Source organism: Dipodomys spectabilis, unplaced genomic scaffold (genome assembly GCF_019054845.1).
Source record: "Dipodomys spectabilis isolate Male_0828 unplaced genomic scaffold, ASM1905484v1 ptg000414l, whole genome shotgun sequence".
NCBI classification, from domain to species: Eukaryota; Metazoa; Chordata; class Mammalia; order Rodentia; family Heteromyidae; genus Dipodomys; species Dipodomys spectabilis.
In genome coordinates this window covers 2,640,449-2,667,943 of record NW_024871091.1, presented here as the reverse complement: position 1 = coordinate 2,667,943, position 27,495 = coordinate 2,640,449, and the positions used below count along the sequence as shown (strand labels likewise).

Here is a 27,495-nt window from a genome sequence, read left to right as displayed (position 1 = left end):
TGAGAAGTAACTGGGCCCAGACTTTGTTTTAAAACAAGAAAACCCTTTTTTCTCACAACAAAAGGCAGAACTCCAAAGTCTGAAGTCTCAGGAACTCTATTCAGCATGTAAAAATTACAATTGAATTACCCTTGCACAAAAGAAGTGATTTCTTATATAACACTATTTTAAAGAAGTGGAGGAAACACAGTATCTTCAGAAAAAAGTTCGCAAGCTATATGTAACACAAACACAGTGCCTAGGAAAACAAGATAATTCATGCTTATAATAAAAAGATGTAACAACATATTCTTTTACCTTTCCATTTTCTTCCAGAGATGTAGTTTGAAAAAGAAAGTATGTCCCAAAGAAGAACACAGTTCCTTCAAAGGCAGCCAGAAATGTCCAATATAAGAAAGGAGCCAATTGTAGCATTGCATTGCCAGAAATTTTCCTACAGAAATGGAGGAAAACAAGTTAATAAATCTGTTAGCTATTAACAATACCATTAACACCAAAGGTGGGTATAAGTTTGAACCTTACTACAATCAAGGGCATTATTCCTGATGAACTAAGGTCATTAAGCCAAAAGTTGATCTTCAGGTAATCACCCCCCTAAGGTATTAGAATAAACTTCACAACACTTCTATGGCTACTGACAACAGTATCATTAATAATAATTTCCATTTAAAAATTATTCAGTATAGGACAGGATCTGATATGAGTTTTGTATACATACACATATAGTCACAAACATAATTACTTTCATCCACATAAAATCTACATGAAATAGGAATTATTATAATTCTCATTTACAAACTATGAACTTAAGGAAAGTTTCACATAATGGTTCCCAAAGGTTACACAATAAAATCACCTGGGAATCTTTAAAAGTTGTTGATGCCTAGAAAGATATGTATGTATTTGTGGAAATGAATAATATTAATCGCAAAAAAATAAAGTAGAAGTCACTAGAGGTTAGGAAGTGTGTTTGTCTGTGTATGTGTGCTAATGAGAGAATGGACAATAGGTACTAAAATACAGTTAGTGAGAGATAGGATATAGTCTGCAATAATTATACACTTTAAAATAAGTAGAAAAGAATGTGAAGGTTTCCATCAAGAAGAAATGATAGACATGTTAATTATCCTGATTTGATCATTACATGTACTGTTTTAATCCTCTAAATAGAATTGTTATATGTCAATTAAAAGTAATTAAAACTAGGCAAGGGTGGCTCATGCCTGTAATCCTAGCTACTCATTAGGTTGAGATCTGAGGATCATGTTTTGAAGCCCGCCCAGGCTTCTGTGAGAGTCTTAATTCCAATTAAATACAGAAAAAGTGAGAAGTAGTGCTGTGGTTCAAGTGGTGAAGTTTTAGACTTGGGCAAAAGGAGTTTAGAGACAGTACCCAGGCCCAGAGTTCAAGTCCCAGAACTGGTACATAAATAAATATATAAACAAACAAATAAATACTGCTGTCTGGTGACCATTAGTATTCTCATTAACTTTCTATGAAGCATAACCAGACCATTAAAGTATTTGTACAGCTTCTTAAGCATCCTAAGTGTGCACTGGAGTCTCAGAACCACTAGTGTAGTGGTAAATTTCACTTATTACTAAGAGACAGTCCTTTATAAGCATCTGTTCTTAAGGATGCTACCAAGTTTTCCATCTGCAAATGTTACCACTATATACTGTATGTGTGCATGTGTGCGCGTGTGCATGTGTGCGTGTGTGTGTGTGTGTGCGCGTGCGTGTATGCATGCTGGTACTGAGGCTTGAGCTCAGAGTCTGTTGTTCTACCACTGGAGCCACAACTTCATTTCTACCATTGGCTGATTAATCAGAGATAAGAATCTCATGAACTTTCCTAATTGGGCTGAGTTTCCACCATGGTCCTCATATCAATAGCATAATAGTCTCAGCGCCAGTCAGAAAAATGAAATAAAGTGATCAATTCTAATGAAGCAGAGCTACAGAATGAAGATGGGTTTCTAGACACATTGTTTTTGGCTTCTATTTCAAATTTCTCTTAACATTTATCAAATGGTATCTAAACATATCACATCAAATAACACACCTTTGATAACATCTTTGAAAATGTCACTGGGTTGTATGTATTGTAATGTAGAGATAACCAACCAAGGCTAGTTAGTACTGAGTACTGTGGAGTTTCCTGAAAACATGGCAATTGTACAATTTTTATCTACTGGAATTTTCAGGTATGCCGAAATCTGAAATGCTGGTGATACTATTTTTCCCAGAGAACTGCTAGGAGAAAGAGGTGGCAGCTTCTCACAAACAAGCTTTCCTCATAGCCAGTAAGTCATGTTTCCAAGGCAACTAGAAATACAGGGAACGTACCACTTAAGAGTTCCTTGAGGGGAGGGTCCAGCAACTGCAAGCCAATGTGGATTTTTGCTAACTTGGGCTAAGGTAAAGAGTGCAAAAACAGAAAATGGGTCTTTACAACAAACATCTGTTGGACCAATGATAAAGGGATCATGGTATGTTGACTTACATTTCAAGCTTTCCAGCTGTACTTGGAAGAAGTTGTTGGAAACTCAGAAAAGAGCAACCAACATAAAGGAAAGAATGAATGTGAATGAAGATCTGGAGAAAGGCTGACCAACAGTACAAGCCTGTGTACCACCATATAATAACAGGCAGCAGGTATACCAGAACACCTTTTTTGTCTCTTAAAGTTGCAGAAGAAACAAATGACACCCTTTCTTTCCATGTAACAAATACACTTTTTATGTTGCTTATGAAATGAGAAATTATCTTGTTTCATACCAAAGTTATTGAAAATGCTGTCACTAAATCCCAAAGTTAAAATTTGCAATATGCTACCTAATGCCAGTGCTCAAACTAAGTGGTATACTGTAGGATCACAGATAGACCAGGAGTTCATGGTCAAAGAAGAAGGGGAGAAGGGGAGAACAGGATCTCTGATCAAAGTGGTCAACACTACTTTCCAAAGCCATTTGACAATAGGTATGCTATTGCCTTTATTTTCTCATGAGATATGGTAAATATACACTCTATGCAAAAATGTTCATGAACTCGCAATATACACTTGCAGTATCATGAATAAAACTTCATGGAAATCTTTATTATATGTTCTACCTAGTATCTTTTTTCAGGTCCTCAACATTCTAAATGTTGCTCAGCATTAAACAGAAGGTATAAGTAAGTAGGAGGACATTAGCGCAAGATAAACTATCAGCTATCTGAAAACTTACCATGTGTGAGGTACTGTTTTTTACATTTCTTTTTTTAAATATAGTGACTTGTCTAATCCTCATAAAACCCTTGCCATTAGATGCTATTGTTGACCTATCTTACTGAAGATGTCATAGAAGCACATCTTACTAAACTATATATCAGGTAACATGGTAAGTGACGAGTGATAAGAGGTAAGATCTCAAACAAGGTGGTTAAGCCTGAGCTTTTGGTGGCACTGGATAGATGGAATTCTGCTCACTGACTCACAGCCCCACTTAACCAGAGCTCATACACCATTGGATTTCACTTCAGGGATTGTCTTAAAAGAGCACAGGGTTGGTCATCAGGAGAGCTGAATTTTAATCTTCATTTTGCCTCTGGTTACACTATATATATTTTATATATATATATATATATATATACACACACACATACACACAGTAAGTACTCTTATATAAGTAATTTCTATATAAATAATTTCTAGACCTTAGTTTCTCATTTTCAAAGAAAATGCAGAATTTGAGTTCTGTAAGATTTCTACCAAAATTTCTATGATAATCCTCTAGATCAAATTATCCATTTACAACACATTCAGAATTAGCAGAACATATTGAATAATCCAATGAAATGTCATCTTTTGCCACAGTATAGATGGAACTGTAGATCATTATGCTAAACTTAGGTAAGTATAGCACACAATCTCAGTTATATGAAATCTAAAAAAGCTGCTATCATAGAAGTCAAGAACAGAAAGTTGAGAATAGAATGTTCTCCCCAGCTGAGAACAGGTTGGAGAGAGAGAGAGAGAACAAAGGAATAGGGAAAAGTTGGTCACTGAGTACTAAGTTACAGTTAAGATTAAGAAGTCTTGATGTGTTATCACACAGTGGAGTGACTGTAGATAACAACTGTGTACTATACATGTCAGTAGGCCAAGAGAAATGATATTGAATGTTTTTAGCATGAAGAAGTGAGACAACTGAGATGCTAGGTTTGTCTAATCTGATTTAAAGATTATACAATGTATAGTATAGAACCAGACACTACTTTATTATGTCCAATTTTTATGTTTTATGCAACAGAAAAAATGTTCCCTATATACTTGCATGTTTTATATTTTTTCTTAGTAAATAGCTTTAAAATTATGAGGGATCTTAAAAATCTGTATAACTGTAAGTTATTAAATACACATTTATGAGTATTACAGGGGTAAAGAAAACCCCTTAAATTTGTGCATTTTCATCTCATAAACCACCAAGTTTCTAATCCATAGAAAAAGGGATCAATTTCCAACTTACACAAATGAATTCAACAGCCTGATGAGTTGATTATTTTCTTGAACAAAACTATTTAGAATGGGGCTCACAAAGGGGAACAGTATATAAGAAAATAGGGTCACAGAGACTCATCAGATCAATCTACTAGTCAGAATCAATACTATCAAAAAAAAACTTTCTGCGCTTTTTCTTTTCTGGGTTTTTAAAATACTGTCTTTCTGTAAGATACTAGAAAACTTTAACAATGCAGGGCCATGTTGTAGTAATTCGTGCTTAATTAAACGCCTCACATACATTCAAGTGGAGGACCCATGCCTAGGAAACATATCAAGATAAAAATTCAGAACAAACCCACGTAATTGAACCCAATAAGCAGCTCTCTTTTCCACCTGTAGAGGAACTGAAACTCACAGCTTAGAAAGTCTGACAGGATGTAAGTTGCATGTTCAACTTACATATATAATCGGGGATCTGAGGTCAGAGTGTCAATGTTGATGTGTTGTTCTAGCAGACTGTAGGCCAGGATAGGCAAGGATGTAAAGCAGATGTTGTACATTGTAAGATAAGCAGCATCATATAGTGGCTGAAATGACACACAAAAGAGAAAAGAAATGGATGGCAGTAATCTACAAGATGCAATTTTATCTGTTTGTAAAAATCATTAAAACAAGACAATCCCTTTTTATGCCTTTTGGAATAGCAAAGAAAACTTCATTAATAAAGTCATTCTCCCTGGCATCTGTAAAAAAGAAATTAACATTTTGTGATGTGTCACATAATACATGGTCCCCTTTAATATAGGATCTTATTCAGAATGTTTACATGCTATAAGCTCTAATAGAAATTAACAACAAACCCCTCAGAAGATTATCAGTTGCGGGCTGGAAACATGGCTTAATGGTAGAGTGCTTGCCTAGCAGCATGAAGTCCTGGGTTCTTCAGTACCATATAAACAGAAAAAGTCGGAAGTGGTGCTGTAACTCAAGTGGTAGAGCTCTAGCCCTGAGCATTGAGAGGCTCAGGGACAGAGCCCAGGCCCCGAGTTCAAAGCTCATGACCAGCAAAAAAGGTATAAAATTCCTTAGAAAACACTAAACAGAGTACTGCACTTTTTTGTTAGTATCTCACAGATTTTTCAATTAGCTTTTTAACAAATCATATAGTAGGCCATAATGAACTTAATTTGAACAACTTTAGCTGGAGGGCTTTGACAATCTGAGCTTATTGAACAGAACCTGGCATACAGAAAACTTTCAATAAATACAGGATGAGAGAATGAGTACAGATCAGACACTAACATATTTATAAAGGATTGTTCCAATCTTACAAAGTACTTATTGAGTTCAATGTATCTACAATGTGCTAGACACTGTTAGATGTTGTCATGCAATCATTAAAGAAAAACATACTCATGTGCATTTTTGACATTAGATTAATAAAATGCATTTAAATGTGACACCAATTAATACAATGATCTGTTTTTAATCTAAGTACTAAAGATCTAATTACTACCATAATGGAAACTGACTAAAATTGCTAGCAACAAATCAAATAGAGCATTGGTTCATATCATAGCTGTCTTCAGAACATTTACTGAATGTCTACTAGGTGCCAAGTATTAAGAGACAGAGATGATTCCTCTTTGTCTATCAAGGAGTTCCAACTTGAGACAGGGAGAAAGACTAAGGGGTATATGAGGCATAGGAAGGCTCTGGGAGGGGAAATGACAACTCTTGCTTTCAACAGAAAAAAGGCAAGAGATAATACATGCCACAGTCTTGATAAAAGGAAAATGGATAGTGGAAGTGCTTCTCACATACTTTCTATATAAACAAATATTTTGACGCAGCAAAAACAATTTTCAATGAATTAAAACATTCAAAGAAGGTGCTACATTCCTTTTACTGCTCAAGTAAGAACAGTAGTCAGTGGCAAACAACAGTACATTTTCTTTGGAAACTATTCATTTTCACTAATGAGTAAATTAAAACAACAACTTAGATTGACTAGTGTGCAATTTAGTCTTGAATTTCATTTAAACAAAAAAGGATCAATCTACTTTTGTTTCATTATGGTACTCTAAGGTTACATGAGAGATAATTGTAATTCTTAGATGCATAATTAGGGGAGACAGAATGTCCCCAAACAAACAACAGGTTTAGTCGATAATACTGTTTCTTGTTAAACCTGTTATAAATGTATCTTTTGTCATGGCAGAATAAAGACAAACACCATCTTAGCTTTACTAAAGAAAGAGATGCCTGTTGGTTAATTTGAATGTTAATTCCATTTGTACATTCTTCATAGTCTATTCTCCAAGTTCCAGAGAATACCTAATATGGTTCCGTACTGAAAAAGACCAACTAGCTACATGTACCCCAAAGATACAATAAAGGCTGCTACTTTCAGCATTAATATAAGCCAAAGGCAAAAACAAACACTTTTGGGGAGCTAATGATGTAGCACTGGATTTGGCTAGCATAAGCAAGGTCCTGAGTTCAATCCCCACCATAGAAAAAAAAGATGAAGATTTGTCATCTCAGGAAGACCTCCCTTTTACCTAGTAGGGACAGATTTCTTCTAAAGTGTGTGCATAATAATCCTTCCTTCAGCTTTTCCACTCTCTGTCCAAATGTTGTCACATCTGAGAATCTTTCCAAATGATCTTTTCTAAAGTAACCCTCTTCCTAAGTCAGATTCTGTCTTTATGATTTATATTGTTCACAGCACATACTAGGTACCTCTCATCATATATGTGATTGCTGTCTGTCTCTCCCTTCTACAATACTGGAAGTTGCATGAAGGTAAGAGACTTGTTATGACTTTGAATACTGCCGAATACTCAGAAAAAACAAACAAACATCACTTTCTACCACGAGAAATCAAGTCAAATTCAGTCTCTAATTCCTGTGGTATTAATTAAGTATTAGATAAGTTCAGTTTTTTTGTGCGCTTGAACTCAGACCTAGGTGCTGTCCCCAAGCCTCTTTGTGTTCAAGGCTAGTGCTCTATCACTTGAGCCACAGTGCCACTTCCCAGTTTTGAGTGGTTAACTGGAGATAAAAGTCTCAAGGGACTTTTCTGACTAGGCTGGCTTTAAACCGCACTCCTCAGAGCTCAGCCTCCTGACTAACTAGGATTACAGGTGTGAGCCACCGGCACCCAGGTTACATAAATAAATATTAGAGACAATGTGGTAATCCAGGTTGACAAAATCATTGAATTCTTCACAGATTAAAAAATTCCTGAGTTGCTTAGTATAATGTTTCTTTTATTTGGTTATACTTCCATTAGAAACAATGGCCTATATCCATCTCACCTTTTATGTGTCTAGTTAATTACAGAATATACTTTATGTAATAAATGTCCAGAACAATAGATACCCAACATTTAGAATTGATTTAAGTAACCTTCAAAGAATTACAGCTATATGACCAAATTTAAAACTAGTGTTTTTCTTTAAAACCAACCTGAGATTCTGAAAAGCTGTGGGATTTTATTTGATGAATGAAGGATTTTTAACACTTTAGAACTATTAGAATACATTTTGTATATGGACAAAAAAATGTGAAATATTTTAATGCATTTTAAATATTTTAAGTATTATGCAAATATTATTTTACTGTTCTTTTTAATCTCATTTTTAACAAAATATACCAAAAACTTCTGCAAGAGAATGTGAAAATGAGCAAATCAAAGATAATAACTTTTGCTTCTGCCAAAATCCAGTCTAAGACCAACTACTAAAGAAAAAAAAAATCCTTTTACTTTGAAGATACTTATCTAATGTATTGGCAGCAAATGTAAACTACATTATAAAACATAGCTCAGGGCACAAACCTGTTGTGAAAATCCACAGAAGAATTGGTACAAAAACTGTGGCAAAATGAAACAAAGGTTCTGAAAAAAAAATTAAGACAAGTGTTAAGACAAGTGTTTACTCTTAAATCAAGTTTCTAAACTAAAATAGTAAACAGTACTCCAACAGTCTATAGTTACTCCTAAATCATTCTAATTTGAGAAAGAAATCTTTATTTTAAAGATGTAAGGAAACTAAGAATCAAATGATTAATTCATATTGACAAAGTTTAGCTTTACCAAGATAGAACTAGATTTCACTTACTCTGTGAGAACCTCTTGCTCATGCAATATGAACACTTAATGACCAATATACCTTAAATTAACTGGAATTTCAAGATAATCATAGATTTACATTATTCCATAGGTGTATGTCTCAAAGTTTATACTTATTAACTTTACATTTATTAAGTCAGGAAATTATGGATTAACTTGATACCAAGAATTATCAACTAATGCTTTGCTGCCTTTATTGCTACCTCAAAAATAACATTGTTAAGCATCTATTACATGCAAAGATGGCATTGTTGATGATGGTAAAAAGAACAAGCTTTTTCCTAAAGGAACATTTAATTGGAGGAATATTAAAAACAAACAAATGGAAAAACGCATGGTAGGAATTCCTTAGGCAGTTAAATGTCACCAAGTATGTCTCAAATACCAAAATATTTTCGGGCAAAATTACCAGAACTAGAACTTTCAAATAAGTGCCATCCTTCAAAGTAAACTTATTTAAGTCCTGCTGTCATTTGTTCATGTGTCTGATTTCTCTTCAGCAAGTGCTTTCAAGTGTTTATTTCTGATACTGGGTACCAGTGTCCTTCCTTCCATCAAATATTCTCTCTTAGTGGATTCACCAACCTTAGCTCTAACAGACTTGAGACTGGTTCTGAAAATAAAATGTCTCCTCAAAAGATGATCACCTGTCATGCTGAGTTCGGTGGGAGGCCAAGGTCAGAGAATGATGAAGTTGAGGCTAGCCTAGATTATATATATACTGAGATCATGTCTCAAAAAACCCAAACAAGCAAAAAAGACTTCTTACCTAGTCAAAGGAGTTTGAAAACACTAGAAAACTTTTTCAGACAAAAGATAGCAATATAAAAGGAATAGTGTTGCCAGGTGCTGCTGGCTCATGCCTGTAATTTTAGCTACTCAGGAGGCTGAGATCTGAGGATCAGGGTTCAACGTTAGAGCAGGGAAGGGAAGTCAGTGGGACTCTTTATCTCCAATTAACCACCAGAAAACCAGAAGTGGAGCTATGCCTCAAAGTGGCAGAGCATTAGCCTTTAGTGAAAGAGCTCAAGTGCCTAGGCCCTGAGGTTAAGCCCCATGACCAACCACAAAAACAGGAACAATATTCAAGCTGATGATGGACACAGAAATACTAATGAATAGGGCATCATCTACGTAATTCCCAACCCCTCTACACTGTGAACAGCAATGTCAATTTCTGATCAGTATTTGCCAAGTTAATGTTTGTTTTATTCTTTAACAGATCACTCCTTCCATCTGGTGGCAGTTGCCTGAATTGCAGGCCAAAATCCTACAGTTTTGTGGAAGAGGGTCAGATTACCAGGCAGAGCTGTATGACATATCCTCTTGGGGGCCTCCTACTATCTTGAAGATAAGAGAAAATAACCAGTTACTCAAAACTCAGTAGACTCCTAGATATTCATTAGAAAGAAACTTAGACTTAATAAGTCTAGTGTGAGAATATAGCTGATATCACCTAAGCAGAGAAGCTAAGGCAAGTGATATCATCCTTCTGAGCATCCTTTTCACATTAAAAAAATAATGTTTCCACATTTGACTAGCATGTTAAGATAATATTACTTGCTTCATAGAGAACTGTATTAGATTTTAAAAATTAAGTGCTTCTGCCAAGCAACAAAGTACCTTAACACTTACTAGATTAATTATGAATGTCATGATCATTATATTCTTCATTCATCATATTATTATCCTTCCATTGATTAACTATGCTGTGTGTTTTCTTAGGCAATAACAGTTGATAAAGCTCGGCCAAGGGTATGTAAGAATAATTTTGTTAAATCTGAAACATTTTAAAAGCTAGAAATTATTTCAAAATAAAAAGCCAAAAAAAATTAAAGCCCCTCTGCAGAATACAGGAGATAATATTCTGACTCATATTCTCTTTTGATCTAAATACTTTATACTAGTTGTTTTACCTCCATGGCTGCCCAGCTGAATGTACATTAAATTATTTATATTAAATATGTACATTAAATGGTTAAACTAAGTTCATGGATTGCTGTAGCGCAGGACAGGTTGTTGAGCAAGCAAACAGCCCTGGTTCAGATTATATAATTTTCCTCTGTCTGGTTTATCTGTAAAATTTCACAGATTCTGCTACTAAAATGAATAATTGAGAGTTGGAATTCAGTGTAAGAGCATTTACCTAGCAAGACCTAGTTTGAGCCCTAGCTGGGTTCAAACTTCATCATTGGAGGTTGAAAATGGTAGTACCAACTATTGATACCATCATACAACATGAAGCTCAAATATAAGTGCAGAAAGCCAGACATAAAAAGGACATGATTCTATTTATATGAAGCCATAGGACAGGTAAAACTAATGTTTATATTACATCGATCATATGTATATTTACATATACTATACATATATGTGTGGTGAAATATAAATCAGATCCGATTTTTTTTGAAGGTGGTGGTTATATGAATACATACACCTGTCAAAACTTCTAGAATATGTACTTTTTTTTTTTACCTTACCCATGCCCAGAATTAAAGCTCCATTACCAACAACAACAAAAAAAAGCAGTCAAAACTTCTAGAACTGCATACTTTTTGTGTGCTGGTCCTGCAGCTTGAACTCAGGGTCTGGTCACTGCTGTTCAAGTGTTCTACCTCTACCGCTTTCGGCTTTTTTGGTAGTAAACTGGAGATAAGACTCTCACAGACTTTCCTGCCTAGGCTGGGTTCAAACCACAATCCTCAGATCTCAGCCTCCTTGGTTGTAAGTCAAGTCTCTGGTGCTTGCTTACATCTGTATATTTTAATGGGTAAATTGACTTAAATATTAATCTCAAACTTCATACAAATAAATGTTTTATATTGATTCATTAAACAGACCATCACTGCTTAGCTAAGGGCAAATTTCAAGACAGCAAAAGAAACATGAAAAGGGAAGGGGAACTATGATCAAGCTGAGCCTTACAGGATTAAACACAGAAGTAAAATTCCCAATATTTTATCACATACCTTATAGAAGAAATATTGTACAAGATGTGCTATTCTCACATAGTACAGATGTCCATGGGCCAATAGCAGTTTCTTTAAATGTTTAAACTTTGGGACAGAGTAATCGCTGTTCCTGGCTGCTTGGCGGCCTTCTTTACCTTTAATCCCTAAAAAGACAGTATCTCTATAGAGTGAGTATTTTATATAAGTAACCTTCTGATTTGCTCTTACATTTTTACATTGATTAAATGCTATGTCAACTGTCTACTTCAGCTTTTATTAACCAAAAAGGGTTTTCTTCAACAGGGATACTGAGATCAAATGAAAGTTAAATTGGTAACTAGCTATTTGTAACAACATAAAATAATTAACTAGAATAATTATTTTAATCATTATAAAGCAAAGCCATATGAAGGAAACCTACCCCTGAAAATTATTACTTTATTTTTAAGCAAGGACATACTTCAGTACAACAAGATAAAGTACAGAGAGATGATTTCCCTCATAGGAAATGGGAGTTAAAAGAGTACTTCTGAAAATTATTTTTAAAGGACTCAGCAAGTGCGTAATTGTGCATGACACTAAGCCAGGTGTTACATTAAGGCAACACAGAAACATATGTTTCATGGTCCAGAAGCTTAATGGGAAGATAGTGAAGTTCTTTCATTGAATGAATCTATCTGCTAAAGAATCAATTTTATAAGCTCAAAAAGCTTTATGCTACTTCCACATAACAAATGAGCAGAGATTAGACTTCTATGCTAAATATGTCTGCTTCTAAATTGGAAGGGGAATTTGGTATCCAAATTCCCAAGATAGTAAAATTTGATACATTATACTAAACTGCTGCCAAGAGAAATGTTGGGGTACTGGTCTGTTGTCGAATAGCAGCCTGACATGAGAAAAAAAAGGTGCAGGTGGCAGAAAAGCTTTTTGGTACATGTCAATATATAAATTCAATACTATAGTACAAATCACCTACAGATACTCCCATGAGGGAACAAGCTAATTATAATTTCTTAACCCCCAACAGTTAACTATCTTAATACACATAATGCAACAACACAAACAGTTTGGCCAACAGGGGAAAATAAATAAATGAAATTTCATGCATACTGTCAAAATGAGTTAAACCATCAATTGTGTTGCTATTGGGTTTGAGAAATTCACATTGTTTGACTTACTTAAAACATTCTCTAAGTCTCTTTTGTCCTATTTCCACCAGGGTAGCATACATTGAGATGGTCAGGATAAGGCCCTTCACTAGATAGATAATGATCATTTCCAAATTCAAATTCAAGACAATTCAAACAACCAAAACAATTTCTCTAGAATATAAAAGATTCTACCTAAAAGCAATACTGATAACTTATAGCTGGCACCTCATTTGCTGCTTCTTACCTATTCCCACATGGGATTCCAAGATCATGCTAACATCATTGGCACCATCACCTATGGACAGAGTTATTGGACTGCCTTTTAAATTCTTCACCATTCTGACAATCTAAACATTAAATACAAAAAGAAGAATAGAAAAAGTCAAAGAAGAATGTGGCACTGGACTATAATTAGGGGCTTATACCTCATTCATACTTCGCTTTTTTTTTGGGGGGGGGGGGTCCGGTCGTGGGGCCTGAACTCTGTGCCTGGCCGCTGTCCCTCAGCTCTTCAGCTCAAGGCTAGAGCTCTACCACTTGAGCCACAGTGCCACTTCCGGCTTCTTTCTTTTTGCTTATGTGGTGCTGAGGAATCGAACCCAGGGCCTCATGCATGCAAGGCAAGTACTCTACCACTGAGCCACTTCCCAGCCCCTCATTCATACTTGGAAGTGCAGGTTTTGTAAACAGAAAGGTCATTTGTGCATGTGTACCATAGACTTAAACTATCAGAATCAGAGGAACATACCCATTCAAAATGTAACACCGTTACCCACTTGTTTCTGGTTCTGTACATGCAAGAACTCTCAAAAACCTTATCTACCATCCTTATTAGCTATCAGATGCTTCCTTCTTTTGCCATCACTTCAAGGACCCTACCAGATCATATGATGAATATATGATAGTAAATGCCAGAAAGGTTTGTGTTAAGATGCACAAGACCATAGACTAAAGGTGGAAAATCAAGAGTACAATGTTTTGGTTACTTCTTTCTCCTCTCTGATGACATTTTGACTTCTCCTAGGAGTGACCTACTCTTATTCTAGGAACTTGTGCTAAATTCTTACGCCTACATGGAAGCCAAGTCTTTACTAAATATCCCACGACTAAATATGGTTCACTCTCTCCTATAAGCAGTAACATTTTAAAAAGGACATCTTAAAAGGATATTATATTTATAGAGAGATGCCCAATATATGCATACAAAGCCTGTCACTGTATCATGTCTCTTCTAGATGTACAAGTAATACTGTATAGCTCAGTGCAGTGTTTTGGGCAAGTACTGAATGTTATTTCTCATGTTAAAAAATTTTTGGTTTGGGGTTCTCTAGAACCTTCTGACAGGGGCTGGGAAGGTGGCTCAGTGGTAGAGCGCTTGCCTTGCATGCCTGAGGCCCTGGGTTCGATTCCTCAGCACCACATTAAGTAAAAAGAAAAAAGCCGCAAGTGGCGCTGTGGCTCAAGTGGTAGAGCGCTAGCCTTGAGCTGAAGAGCTGAGGGACAGCGCCCAGGCCCAGAGTTCAGGCCCCACGACTGGACCCCCAAAAAAAAGAATCTTCTGACAGTTACTTGTGGGAAGTGTACTGAGTGTATTTACATAAATCACTACTTGTTATGCCAACTACAAAACCTACTTAGGAATTTATTAGTCTTAATAAAGCAGTACTCCACTCTAAGGCAGCCTGAAAGTAGTGAAAATATATCAAAAAACAGAACATATGATGGGAGGAAGTTGTGTTTTAACAAGCTTAATTTGGGAGTATGGAGGGAAAAGGCTGAAGAGAAATGGTAAGAGCAATATATCAATGAAGAGAATAAATGAAATAGTCTGCATAGAATTTGTACTAGGCTAGAGTCAAAAGTTTCAAAACAATGCATGAAAATGAGAGCTATAACAAAAGGGAGCTAAAAAAATCAACAGGACATGACAATTACATATTAAGCAATAGAAGAAGAATCAATGGCAGTTGTGAGATTTGGGAGCAAAAGTAAATTATAAGATGTATCTTTGGCCTGGCAAGGTGGCTCAGTGGTAGAGTGTTTGCCTTGCATGCATGAGGCCCTGGGTTTGATTCCTCAGCACCACATAAGCAGAAAAAGCCAGATGTGGCGCTGTGGCTCAAGTGGTAGAGTGCTAACCTTGAGTTGAAAAGCTGAGGGACAGCGCCTAGGCCCAGAGTTCAGGCCCCACAACTGGGGGTAGGGGGTGGGTGCGTGTGGGGGGGGGGAGAGGGAGATGTATCTTTCACACTGGAAATTAATGTAACTGCAGAAAATCTATATGATAGCTACAAATCAGAAACATAAAGAAAATGTCAGGGACAGAGATAATCAATGAAGACAGAAAAGTAGAGGTGCTAATCTAGAGATTAGTCAAAGGAGAACCTTCACTTTAGAGAAAAGAAAGTGAAGAGAAGATATAAGAGGTAAAAAAAATTAAGATAGTAGAATGCCAAAGAAGGGGAGAAATGCCAGGACTATGTACCATTACAGAAATCAAAGGCTGAGAGAATGTAATTGATAGTGTCCACTGAGGTGGAGAGGTAAGGAAGAGGATGAAGAGGATGCAACGGACAGGGCAAGGCTTGCTCATACGGAAGGCAGTGTAGTGACAAAAGCAGAAAGAACAGGACACATGGGGTCAATGTCATAGAGAGCAAGGAACAGTGGATGCAGGCAACTGATACCAAGAACTCATTAAAGAAAGGTAGAAATTGAGGAATTGGACAGCAAAGTTGAGGGGATAAGGTACAGCACAGGTTTTAATCAATTGGGAAGATTCTTCAGTTTGATCACAGGAAAATGGAAAGGAAATGCTGGAAAGGAAACTGTATATTTATCCAGAAGGACCCAGAATGGAGCATCACCTATTATTCACTTACCTGGGCTTTCTGTAACGGTGCCATCCGGCAGCAGAGCACTGCAGTGCACTTCATACAGATCTGGAGGAAAATGCTTTTGTAGTTGTTTGAACTGGAGTCTTGACTAGAATTTAGGATAAGTGACAGTGTGGCACCATCGATGATTAATCCGAATTCCTGATGTTCTGTCCATGTTCTGAAAAAGATTTTTTTTACTCCTGCGTTTGAATCTATTAAACATTTTTATCTAGGATCCTGGTTTTTGAAATGGCAGAGGGGAGTGTCCCAGATAAGTTATCAGTCTGGTTTGTTGACTTGTTCATTCCAAATGAGCAACTGCTTCTACTAATGGCACATCTTTCAGTTATAGTTTTAGACATTAAGTTGCCCATATAGTTTACTGTAAATTCTGAAAAGTACAAAAATAAAGGTGTTTATGCAGTTTTCTTGGATATAAAAAAATTAATGCTCAGTTTTGGGACTTGCACATCAATCATTCCATCAGACTAGTTAAATATGAAGACAAATCATCAATTAATCTGAAACTCCTTAAGAACACCGTAATGAAAAAAAGACAAAATGGCTTTGGGGTAAACAAATCATGGGAGACCTTTCTCTAATATGTTTGATGAAATCTATCTGTAGAACACAGCTTCTCAAATAGGACAATGCATCAGAAAGATATGGTGGGGTCAGGTGCTGGTGCTGGTGCTAGTGGCTCACACCTGTGATCCTAACTACTCTGGAGGCTAAGGATCTGAAGATAAAGGCTTGAAACCAGCCTGGGCAGGACAGTCCGTGAGACTCTCATCTCTAATTAACCACTAAAAAGCCAGAAGTGTAACTATGGTTGAAATGGTAGAGTGCTAATCTTGGGCACACACACACACACACACACACACACACACACACACACACACACACACACACACACACACACACACACACACACACACACACACACACACACACACACACACACACACACACACACACACACACACACACACACACACACACACACACACACACACACACACACACAGAAAACAAAACTCAAGGACAGCACAGGTCCTAAACTCAAGCCCCAGGACACATATAGCCTGGGACTCTCTCTCCTCTCTTTCTCTCTCTCTCTCTCTGTCTCTCTGTCTCTCTCTCTCTCTCATATATCCTGGGTATTCTTTTGAGTTATCACAGTGGAAGTACTAGATACAAGAAAACTCCAATTATAGACTCAGTTGTCTAAATTTAAGACTACTCAAAATTTAATGTATGCAATCATCGTGGGTGGCTCATGCCTGTAATACTAGTTTCTTAGGAGACTGAGATCTGAGGATCAAGGTTTGGAGCCATCCCAGGTAGAAAAGCCTGTGAGACTCTAATCCAAAAAGTTGGTGATTAGAGATCTTGCTTTGTTGGTAGAGAGCCAGCCCTGAGCAAAGAACCTTAAGTGATAGTGCTCAGGCCCTGATTTCAAGCTCACCAGTATGAGCATGCATAAGAAAAGAAATTAATGTGACAAGAGCAACTAGGGAGGTTGTTAAAATTCTGTATTTCAAACAAGCAGTCCAGTGAAAATAAAAATGCTATACTATAAGCCAGTCTTTGAGTAATGAAGGCCTAATATATTCCATTCTTTCTTTCTTTCTCTTTCTCTCTCTCTCTCTCTCTCTCTTTCTTTCTTTTGTCCAGGGGCCTGAACTCTGGGGCGCTGTACCTCAGTTCTTCAGCTCAAGGCTAGCGCTCTACCACTTGAGCCACAGCGCCACTTCCAGCTTTTTTCTTTTTGCTTATGTGGTGCTGAGGAATCGAACCCAGGGCCTCAGGCATGCAAGGCAAGCGCTCTACCACTGAGCTACCTTCCCAGCCGCTAGTGTGTTCTTTGTAAGGTATAGTATTTAAAATGGGACATGAAGTCAGGGACAAAAGAAGTGAAGGGAGAAAATGTATGTTGGAGCATACTGGGAAAACTAGTTAGTTATATGAAGATCACATGAGGGTAATGGAAAACCACCAAAGGTTTCTGAATAGGGTTGTGATATGGATAGTTTGACTTTAAAATCACTCATCTAGCAGAAGGGCTTAAGGTACTGATGTGGTATGCTACTAGTAAGAATAGAAATATGGCTAAAGCTTGATAACTGATAGGAATTGGAAGGGGAAAAGGAGTAGAAGCTGCAAAGATGGTTCTGGATGTGAAGCCTGTGTAATGTGGGTAAAGATTGTGCCTGCTTCCAGATACATAATCAGGAAGAGAGGAACTAAGTTGGTAATAGCTTGTACTATTTTTTCTAAGCCTTGAAAAATGTAGTTTTAAGTTAAAACAGAGGGAAAATCAAAGTGTCAATCTCAAATGGGCTATTAGCTCGGTCCTCAGGGAAGGATTGAAATTAAAGAGTAAAACACCTATAATTGGAATGATAAATTATAGAAAATGAATTCAGTATAAGCATCAATTGTTTACACTGGTCCTAATGTGTAAATATAATAAACTGATGTACTTTCTTACTTTTTAAGGCTTCTAGTGCTTTTAGGAAATTCGTGTAACAACTTTTTACGATATTCTATCAATAATTCATGCAATCGATCTTCTTTCCTTTCACTTTCTTCAATGGTTTTTGAGGTCAACTCCAAAAGCTCAGTGCTGGTTTGGAATAGGCGACATGCATAGCATGTGGATTTGGCTGTCTCCATCTTGTCCCCAGTTAGCACCCAAACTTTCAGGCCCGCTGCATGCAGAGCTTCAATGGTCTCTGCAGCTTGATCTTGTAACCTGTTAACACAGAAATCTTGTTAACCTTCAGAAGTCCTTTTAGAGATTCTGCAAGGCTTATTAGAGAAAGCATTTTTATAATTCCCAACAATTATAGAGTCCTTATTATAGTTGGTTCTCTTACATATCATTTACTTTTCTTGACAGGGTTGTCTCTGGCAAAAATTTTTATTTTTAACCAATACTGGGACTTGAACTTGGGGGCCTGGCCACTGTCCCTGAGCTTTTTGCTCAAGGTTAGTGCTCTAGCACTTGGGCCACACAGTTTCACTTCCAGCTTTGTGCTGATTAATTGGAGGTAAGAGTCATGGACTTTCCTGCCCAGGTTTGGCTTCAAATCATGATCTTCAAATCTTAGCCTCCTACTCAAATCCTCAGATTGCCTATGACTCTAGGCGTGATCCACCAGCACAAGGCCAAACATTTGCTTTTTTGTTGTTGTTGTTGTTGCTGGTCCTGGGCCTTGAACCCTGGGCCTAGGCACTGTTCCTGAGCTTCTACCACTTGAGCCACAATGCCACTTCCCACTTTTTTGAGTAGTTTATTAGAGATAAGAGTCTCATGGAGTTTCCTGCTCAGGCTGACTTTGAACCATGATCCTCAGATCTTAGCTTCCTGAGTAGCAAGGATTACAAGCATGAGCCATCGGCACCCTGCTCAAAGTTTTGCTTTTTAAAATACAATTTTATTATTATTTTTACATGGCGCTGAGGAATCACACCTAGGGCCTCATGCATGCTAGGCAAGCACTCTACCACTAAAGCCATGTTCTCAGCTTAAAAGTTTTGCTTTTTAAAGTGAATTTCAAAGCCAGGGGTTGGTATCTCCTGCCTATAATCCTAGCTATTCAGGAGGCTGAGGTCTGAGGATCACAGATTGAAGCCAACTTACACAGGAAAGTCTGTGAGACTCTAACCTTCAATTTAGCACAGAAAAAGCCAGAAATGGTGCTGTGGTTCAAGTGGTAGAGCACTAGCTTTGAGCAAAAGGAGCATAGGGACAGTGCCCAGGCCCACAGTTCAATCCCCAAGACTGGCAATAATTCTTAGAGAACTCCTAAAATACTGAAAATCTAAAATTTAAGGAGATCAGTGTCAGACTAAATCATGTCTAGCAGAGGCCAATCAGCCTGTACATTTAAAGTATATTATTTCTAAGTATGCAAAAAATATACTCCAGCTAAATTAGGTTACATTATATTCTTGCAGTGTTCAATCTACCCTCAATTTCCTTTCTGCACATCTCTATGTCAAAATTTTAATCTATTCTTCCAGGCAACAGGTCAAATGATGACTCAAACATGGCAAAACTATTTTATAAATGTCTACACATATGGATAGCATAGTAACTATTTAAAACAGACTACTGATAACTGATTTATTTTTCCAAGTTATACATATTTAACTTAAAACCCTTTCTAACAAACAGTTCAAAACCTGGGAGAAGTTTTTATACTTGCGAAAATGAATGAATCTCTAAGTTCATACAGAAAACAAAGTTAAACCAGAGATCAAAACGTGAATAAATTACTAATAGATAGGCAGATATCACCCTACATGACTGAGCATTAAAATAATATCATTTTCTAGTTACTTACTTGTCTTCTACCGCAGTAGCTCCAATTAAATTCATGTTTGTTTCAATATCATCAAAAACTTTTTCCATTTTTTCTTCTCTGTCTTGTAAGGACATTTTGGCCTCAATTAATTGTCTGTTAATTCTCTCATAATCATCTGGAGTGAGTTCCTTAAAGGCTACACAGAGTGTCCGATACCCATCCTAAAAGCAAAGCAGAACTAGTTGTCCCAAATCCTTTAGCTTTTAAAGATAGTTACACATACAAAGCAGAAATTCTGACATATTTAATTTTTTTGAAAGAACAGACTACAACTAAAAAAATTGTATTTAATTAATATCTACAGTAAGAAAATAACAGTCGTTTTAAAGATTTTTACTTTTGGTGTCAGCATTGGGACTTGAACTCAGGGCCTGGGCACTGTTCCTTAGCTTTTTTACTCAAGGCTGGCATTTAAGCCACAGCTCCAGTTCTGGCTTCTTGCTGGTTAACTGGAGATGATTCTTTCTCACAGACTTTCCTGCCTGGACTGGCTTTCAGCTATGATCCTCTGAGCTCAGCCTCCTGAGAAGCTAGGATTACAACAGGTATGTGACACTGGCATCTAGATTAACAAAGATCCTTTTTTAAAAAATATTTTTTGGCTGGTCCTGGAGCTTGAACTCTGGCCTAGATACTGGTCTTAAACTTTTTTTTGGGGGGGAGGGGGTCCGTGATGGAGGCTGAACTCTAGGCCCAGGCGGTATTCCTCCGCTCCTCAGCTCAAGGCTAGCACGCTACCATTTGAGCCACAGCTCCACTTCCGGCTTTTTTCTGCTTATGTGGTGCTGAGGAATTGAACCCAGGACCTCATGCATGTGAGGCAAGCATTCTACCACTTCCCAGACCCCTCTTAAACTTTTTTGCTCAAGGCTAGTGCTCTTATCACTTGAGCCACAGGTCTAATTCTGGCTTTTTTGGTAGTTAATTGGAAAAAAGAGTCTCAAAGACTTTCCTGCCTAGAGTTGACTTCAAATTGCAATCTTCAATTCTCAGTCTCCTGAGGATTACAGGCATGAGCCATCAATGCCCATCCTTGAACCAAGATTTTTGAGACATTTCAATGCTGCAAATTCTTAACAGAACAGTTTCAGGATGTTTTATTTTTTTTCTTTTAAATTATTTTATTTTTGTGTAAGCTAAAAGGAAATTTACACACTGAAATCTCAAAAGACCTTGGGCATGCACATTAACCCTGTTAGAGGTTCTTCTACATGTCTCTCTTTTTTCCATCGGAATTTCCCCAAACATTTAAAACCCATAGTTTTCACTGTATATACAGCCTAAACCATAGCAATCTATGATTATGTCATTTTACACTGTGCAAAATCCTCAAAAAATAGTGGTACAATAGAACACAAATCAGTACAAGAAAATTTCATTGTAAGACATTCATAAAACTTGGTCCTTCTTCAAATCAAACAGATTTAAAACAGACACAATCTCTTTGACCCCTCCAATCAAGTTCTGACAATGATCCATATCCTATAGCAAAAAGAGCCATCGATGAAATAGCTAGCAAAAGGTCAAATAGCAGTATGCCAGATTGAAAAGATTTAAAAAAGAGCCATAAAATGTTAACCAAAGCCAGATCTGAAACAAACCCATCATTCAGGATGTTTTATAATAAAATTTAAAAAATTATATACAATAGACTATAAAATCAAAGTTCATTTAAGCATCCATTTAAATAGCAATCCCATAAACATGATAATCTCTAGTATTTCTCTATTTAGTTATTAGGAGAGGGGCATAGGCTCACCATTGCATTACGTTCCACATGGCTTTTAGTTAACTCAATTTCATGGTTTTGAACCCTGGGGAAAATTGCTGAATCTGCTCCTTTACAAAACAGAATGATGTCTCCTAAGATAAAAATAAATAAATAAATAAATAAATAAACACAAAGCACTGGATTTAATAGGGATACAGGTGGACCCATTGCAACAATGAGACATACAATATGATATGTTGAAAAACGAACTTTACAACTTTGGCGGGGGGAGAGTGTAGTCGTGGAGATGGGAGGGCAGGGATAGTAAAGGAAAAACAAAGGAGGAGACAACAATGCTTGATAAGAAACTTACTCATTACCTTGCTCATGAAATTGTAACCCCTCTGTATGGTCTTTTCACAATAAAAAAATTATTTTTTAAAAAAGGAAGTATTTAAAGAAAAAAAAGCGCTGGATTTATAAACAAGATGAATATTGAGATAGCTATTAAGCCCTCTCTCATCCAGTTGTTGCGTATTTCCAGTATGCTTTGCACACTTGAAATGAGACATTTGGAGGGTTTTCATCTCTTCACACCATTATGGTTACAAGAAATGAGTTAAAATTTTCAACATGCACCTCTGCTAAAAGACAGATTGCCTTCCTCCATCAGGGAGAACTGGGCTTGTGTCAAGCACCTGTAGCTGAATTCTCTGGAATTTACAGTATACATAGGTGTCAAGAGCCAAACTCAAGTTTGAACAGGCTGAAGTCATTTTGAATAAACTACACAATTAGCTTTTAAAACACCAGTCTGAATGGTTTTATTAGGATTTTAAAAGCAGCTTTTGAGAATGCAAGTCCAAGTGCAGCTTTTGATCAGTTCATGTACCCAGCAAATTTTAATAGGTGAGTACTAAAAAAAAAAAAACAAAAGAGCTCAGTTCATTAAATTAAAATGTATACCTCTGAGGTCACAGGCCTTCACAGATCATTTTCCTAGATACTTGAGCATTTTCAAACAAGTATGTAAGGTATGCACATATAAGATCAATGAGCATTTAAAATGTTAAATGCCTGTTTCATTTTCCCATGAGGGAAAATTGTGTGCGAAATACGCATTCGAAGTGTTTGAAATTCATAAACAAAATCCATGGACAAAATCAATTCTATGACTTCACAGTCACATCACAGAGTATGATTAATGTGGGATCTATCTTCCAAGAGTTGTCTCCATCCTTTTACAATGAAGAAATTGGACTGCTAGGGCAGCACAAATCAGAAGGATTGCAGTTCAAGGCCAGCTGAGGCAAAAAGCAAGATCCTCCATATAAACAAAAATGTTGGGCATAGTGGTATGAAAGACTGCAGTCTGAGGCTGATCTTAGGCAAAAACACAGACTCTAGTTGAAAATCTAAAAAACAAAAAAGATGGAGGAGGCCATAGGGGAAAGACTGCAGTTGGAAGCTGGCCCTTTGCAAAAACATGGGAGTTTACTTGAAAAAGTAACTAGAAAACAAAAAAGGAATAGGGCATGGCTGAGAGTATCTCCTTAAATAACACGAAGTCCTGAATTCAAGCTGTACTTGCTTAAATAATGCAAAGTCCTGAATTGAAACCACAGTACACTTGAGAAAGGGTAGGAGAGGAAGGAAAAGGGAAGCGGGGGGGAAGAAGGCAGAAATTTAAAGCTGGGTGTAGTTTTATATGCTTGTAATCACAGCACTCAGCACTCAGAGGAAGGGGGAGAAGGATATTGAGTTCCAGATCAGCTTGGGCTACACCACAAGATTCCATCTCAAATTTTAAAAAATATTGAAAAAGATTTAATACTTAAAAGTAAGTGAGTAGAAAACAAATCAGGGATATTATAAAAATCAAACCTCCTTGGCAAAACAACAACAAAACCAAACATACATGGGTATACAAATATATCTAGGAGCCTGTGAATAATGCAGCAGTACTACTCTGGGTTTTTTTCAGAATCTGAGCAGAAGGCAAACCTACATGATGCCTCCCAAAGACATAGGGGAGCCTGAGAGGATGGTGCCGTTTCCCCTGTAAAGGGGAAGCTTCCCTCTGTCAGAGTCTTGAGCTCTGGAATGAAGCCAGAATACCCTTTCCCAGAAGCCTGGGTTAGTCATCTTTACTTCATCTGCTTCCAGGGAATGTAAAGCAGTTGCAAAAGTCCCAAGGTCAGGGAGGATAAGCAGCAATTCTCTATACTCTAGGCTTCTGCTGAGCGGTTTTCTTTGTAAAATTACTATACCATAAGATTATTGGTGCTAAAAAGTAATGAGTATGGTTGTTGCACCTGGGAAACATTCACAGTTCAGTACTAAGAAATGAGCACCTTGAATGTATTCAGAGCTGAGTACCTAGAACCACACAAAAGTTACCCTTTTAGTTCCTGACTAAACAGCCAGGGTAGAAGAACAGTTTCATTTCCAAGAAAATGCATTTACTGTCATTCCAGACATTCTGCCATTGACAATCCAGCAAATTTTAACATATTTCCAAAAAAAAATGTGTAGCTATAAAATGGAACTGCTGGGCTGGGAAGGTGGCTCAGTGGCAGAGTGCATGCCTTGCATGCATGAGGCCCTGGGTTTGATTACTCAGCACCACATAAGCAGAAAAAGCTGGAAGTGGCACTGTGGCTCAAGTGGTAGAGCACTAGCCTTGAGCTGAAGAGCTGAGGGACAGTGCCCAGGCCCAGAGTTCAGGCCCCACGACTGGCAAAAAAAAAAAAAAAAAAAAGGAACTGCTTTCCAAGACCAATCATACACTACTACATGAAACTGTCCGATTTATAAATAGCTGAACAATATATAAACCTCCCAATAGAAAAAAATTAAGATGTATACCTCCTTCATTCTTTACAATTACACTCATACGTCGACGGACAGAATCAAAGTTTAAGGTGTGGAGAAGTTCATACCTTTAAGGAAATAGAAATTAATAAAAGTAAAATACTTGCGGCACACTGGGAAAAATAAAACACATTAGAAACATTTGAAGATAGGTTAACATCTTAAAATGAACAGATAGTTCTTTTTGGGGTAAGAACAGCTTACTGTGTGTACGACTGATAAATACTCTTTTCTTTGGAAGCTCTCTGTGTAGAATCTACTGCAGAAAAGTCAGCATTGGGTAAAGATTATTTTTATAATTTATTGTTACTTAAAAGAGTTAGGAGAGTGCTCCAGTCCCTATTTGGAGGGGCTCAGTGGGACTACTAGAATGGTCAGGCACTGTACTAGGTTTTAGGATAAATCTGCTTAAGTTTCACGAGCTCATCACCATACATTAAGAGTGTCAAAAGACAATAAGGTAACTTACTAGTAATCTGTTAAAACATGGATATAAAAGCACTCAAAAGGAAGAGAGTTAAGTACAAAAGAAAACCATCTGAAAGAAAATTTCTTGGAAAACATTAAGCTACAACTGAGTTCTTCAAGAAGAATATGGTAAAAAAAAAAAAAAAAGGAGGGGTGGGGTGGGATGGGGGGTGTGGCTTTGGGGACAGAAGAAAATACACAGAGGCCCAGTAGCATGATAACTTATAGACCAAGAGCATCATGCCTGGAAAATTCATCAATAGGAGAATAGCAAAAAGATGATGCAAGGGAAGGAGGCATTGAAATGGGACTTTGTAGGTTTAGAAGTTTGGCATTTTCCCCTAACAGCAACAGTAGAATGGCATTGCGATATAGATCAAGTTGGTTTGGAGGTAGCTGATGAGAAGATACAAAATATGTATTACAAAATAATTATTAGAAAAGCTTGAGTATTTCCTTGAAAAACATACCGCAGACACATATTTTCAACACTAAAATATGGACTATATATTTTATCCTGGGTAGGAATAAATGGGCCCTTAGGTTCTGTTGGGGAGTGGAGCTGTATACAAGGCATCTACATAAGCAATCCACATTTTATGTTGGGCTTTGGAGCATCCAGTCCTTAAGAGAGAATATTACACAAGTGTTACCCCATGTAATATACAATTTGAGATAGGTTTCACAGGATCCTAGGGGCCAGAATGGAAGTCAGAGAAGATAATTATATTTCAGAAGGAATTCAAATTAATCTTAGAGCCTATTTAAAATCTGCCACCAACTCAACGAAGCTTTGTCCTTTTAGTCTTTGTAGCAAAATAAAAAATGCCAATATTTGGATATGTTGGAGGACTTGCCCTGAGCTTCACACTTAAACATGAAAGAAAAAGACAAAGATTCCAGGGAACACCAAAACTACCACTGAAATTTCAGAGTGATTGCTTGGGCTCTGGACAACAGAAAGTCTCATACAAGTTGCCTGATTGGTTTTGTATCATGTGTTAGCATGCCAATTTCAGAAAGAGTCCAAGCAATCTCACATTCTGGATACTGGACTCAAATGTGAACCAAATTGGAAATTTTCTTCTGCCATATTATGAAAAATTACTTCTCCTACTCTAATTACATTTATATAAAACTCTGAATTGAAAGAACACAGTTCCATACTTATAGGGCCATCAGATTCGCTTCTTGCCTTTTTTTTTTGTGGGTCCAGTCGTGGGGCCTGAACTCTGGGCCTGGGCGCTGTCCCTCAGCTCTTCAGTTCAAGGTTAGTGCTCTACCTCTTGAGCCACAGCGCCACTTCTGGCTTTTTTTTCTTTTTGCTTATGTGGTGCTGAGGAATCGGACCCAGGGCCTTGAGCATGCAAGACAAGCGCTCTACCACTGAGCCACCTTCCCAGCCCCAACTTGTTGCCCTTTTTGAATCCATTTAAATCCAACTATAGGGTTAGGAAGTGACAAAATACAGAGCTACTTACTCTTCTATTTCTTTTCTTTGGTTCTCTATTCTCATATATCCACTCCGATTTCCTAAAAATGTGAACCCGTACCTATCAAAAATGAATAAATAAAATGACCTTTGTATATCTCTAAGGAATAATTAATTTCCCTTACACTGGCGCTATTCATACATGCCAATTCTTTGCTTTCATAAGATTGCCATCTACAACTACACTTCCCTTTCCTGGATATGCTGATAACCCAGAACACGTCAATGCCCGTAACTCAAGTAGTAGAAACAATTGGTAATTCCAATTCTGTAGCTAACATAGTGGCGAAACCTTTTAGTCATCTAATTATCTTAGGGCTCATGGGTAAAGTAGACTGTCAATTATTAGATGAAATCAAAATTACTAGGAGCACTGGAGAAATAAGGTTCTATAAAAAAGTGGCCACTGTTAACATGATTTTAAAAATATGAAAATTTCAAAATATGAACTTGTTACTAGCATGCTCAAACAATAAAGCAAGTTATATCAATGCATCCCCATTTTCTTTTGAGACATTTCCTAGGTCTGAATTTTTTTCATGAACTTTTACAAAAAGTATTCTGGCTTTATATTAAATAACAAGAGGGTGATTATAGATTTACTGAAGCAAACAGGGTAAAACCAAAATAACTCTGATATCTTGTGGTTTCCCTTTCTCGGGAGAAGTATAAAACATGCTTACTTTTTAGCTCCTTTCACTAAAGCTATTTCATCTGGTGAGGAGGAGATATATGTTAATTCAGCTGATTCTGTAGTTCCATCAACAGTATCATTTGTTTTAATTTCTACAGTGTGACATAAACACAAGGCACGCAGAAAGAGTTCTTCTCGATTCTGTTAAACAGAAACATAAGAACTGTATTATTTTTACATTGATCACTAGACAGGCACTGAACAGAGAAATATATTAATGTGAGAGAATTTTATAACCTCTAACAAACAGTAATACAAATTCATAAATTTCTA

General features: G+C 37.0%; 1 protein-coding gene across 5 annotated transcripts in view; it reads right to left on the bottom strand.

The window, feature by feature from the left end:
* The window catches only part of Atp11c (ATPase phospholipid transporting 11C), a 148,897-nt gene that overhangs the window by 17,510 nt on the left and 103,892 nt on the right, over positions 1-27,495 (bottom strand). For all 5 annotated transcript variants that reach the window (XM_042667583.1, XM_042667581.1, XM_042667582.1 and 2 more), the window contains 12 exons: positions 27,212-27,363; positions 26,518-26,589; positions 24,563-24,636; positions 21,743-21,846; positions 19,963-20,144; positions 18,102-18,365; positions 15,611-15,785; positions 12,973-13,075; positions 11,593-11,738; positions 8,330-8,389; positions 4,945-5,072; positions 298-433 (listed from right to left, as the gene is read on the bottom strand). In XM_042667583.1, coding sequence (XP_042523517.1) covers positions 298-433; positions 4,945-5,072; positions 8,330-8,389; positions 11,593-11,738; positions 12,973-13,075; positions 15,611-15,785; positions 18,102-18,365; positions 19,963-20,144; positions 21,743-21,846; positions 24,563-24,636; positions 26,518-26,589; positions 27,212-27,363 — 1,596 coding nt within the window. The remainder of the gene's footprint in view (positions 1-297; positions 434-4,944; positions 5,073-8,329; positions 8,390-11,592; positions 11,739-12,972; positions 13,076-15,610; positions 15,786-18,101; positions 18,366-19,962; positions 20,145-21,742; positions 21,847-24,562; positions 24,637-26,517; positions 26,590-27,211; positions 27,364-27,495) is intronic.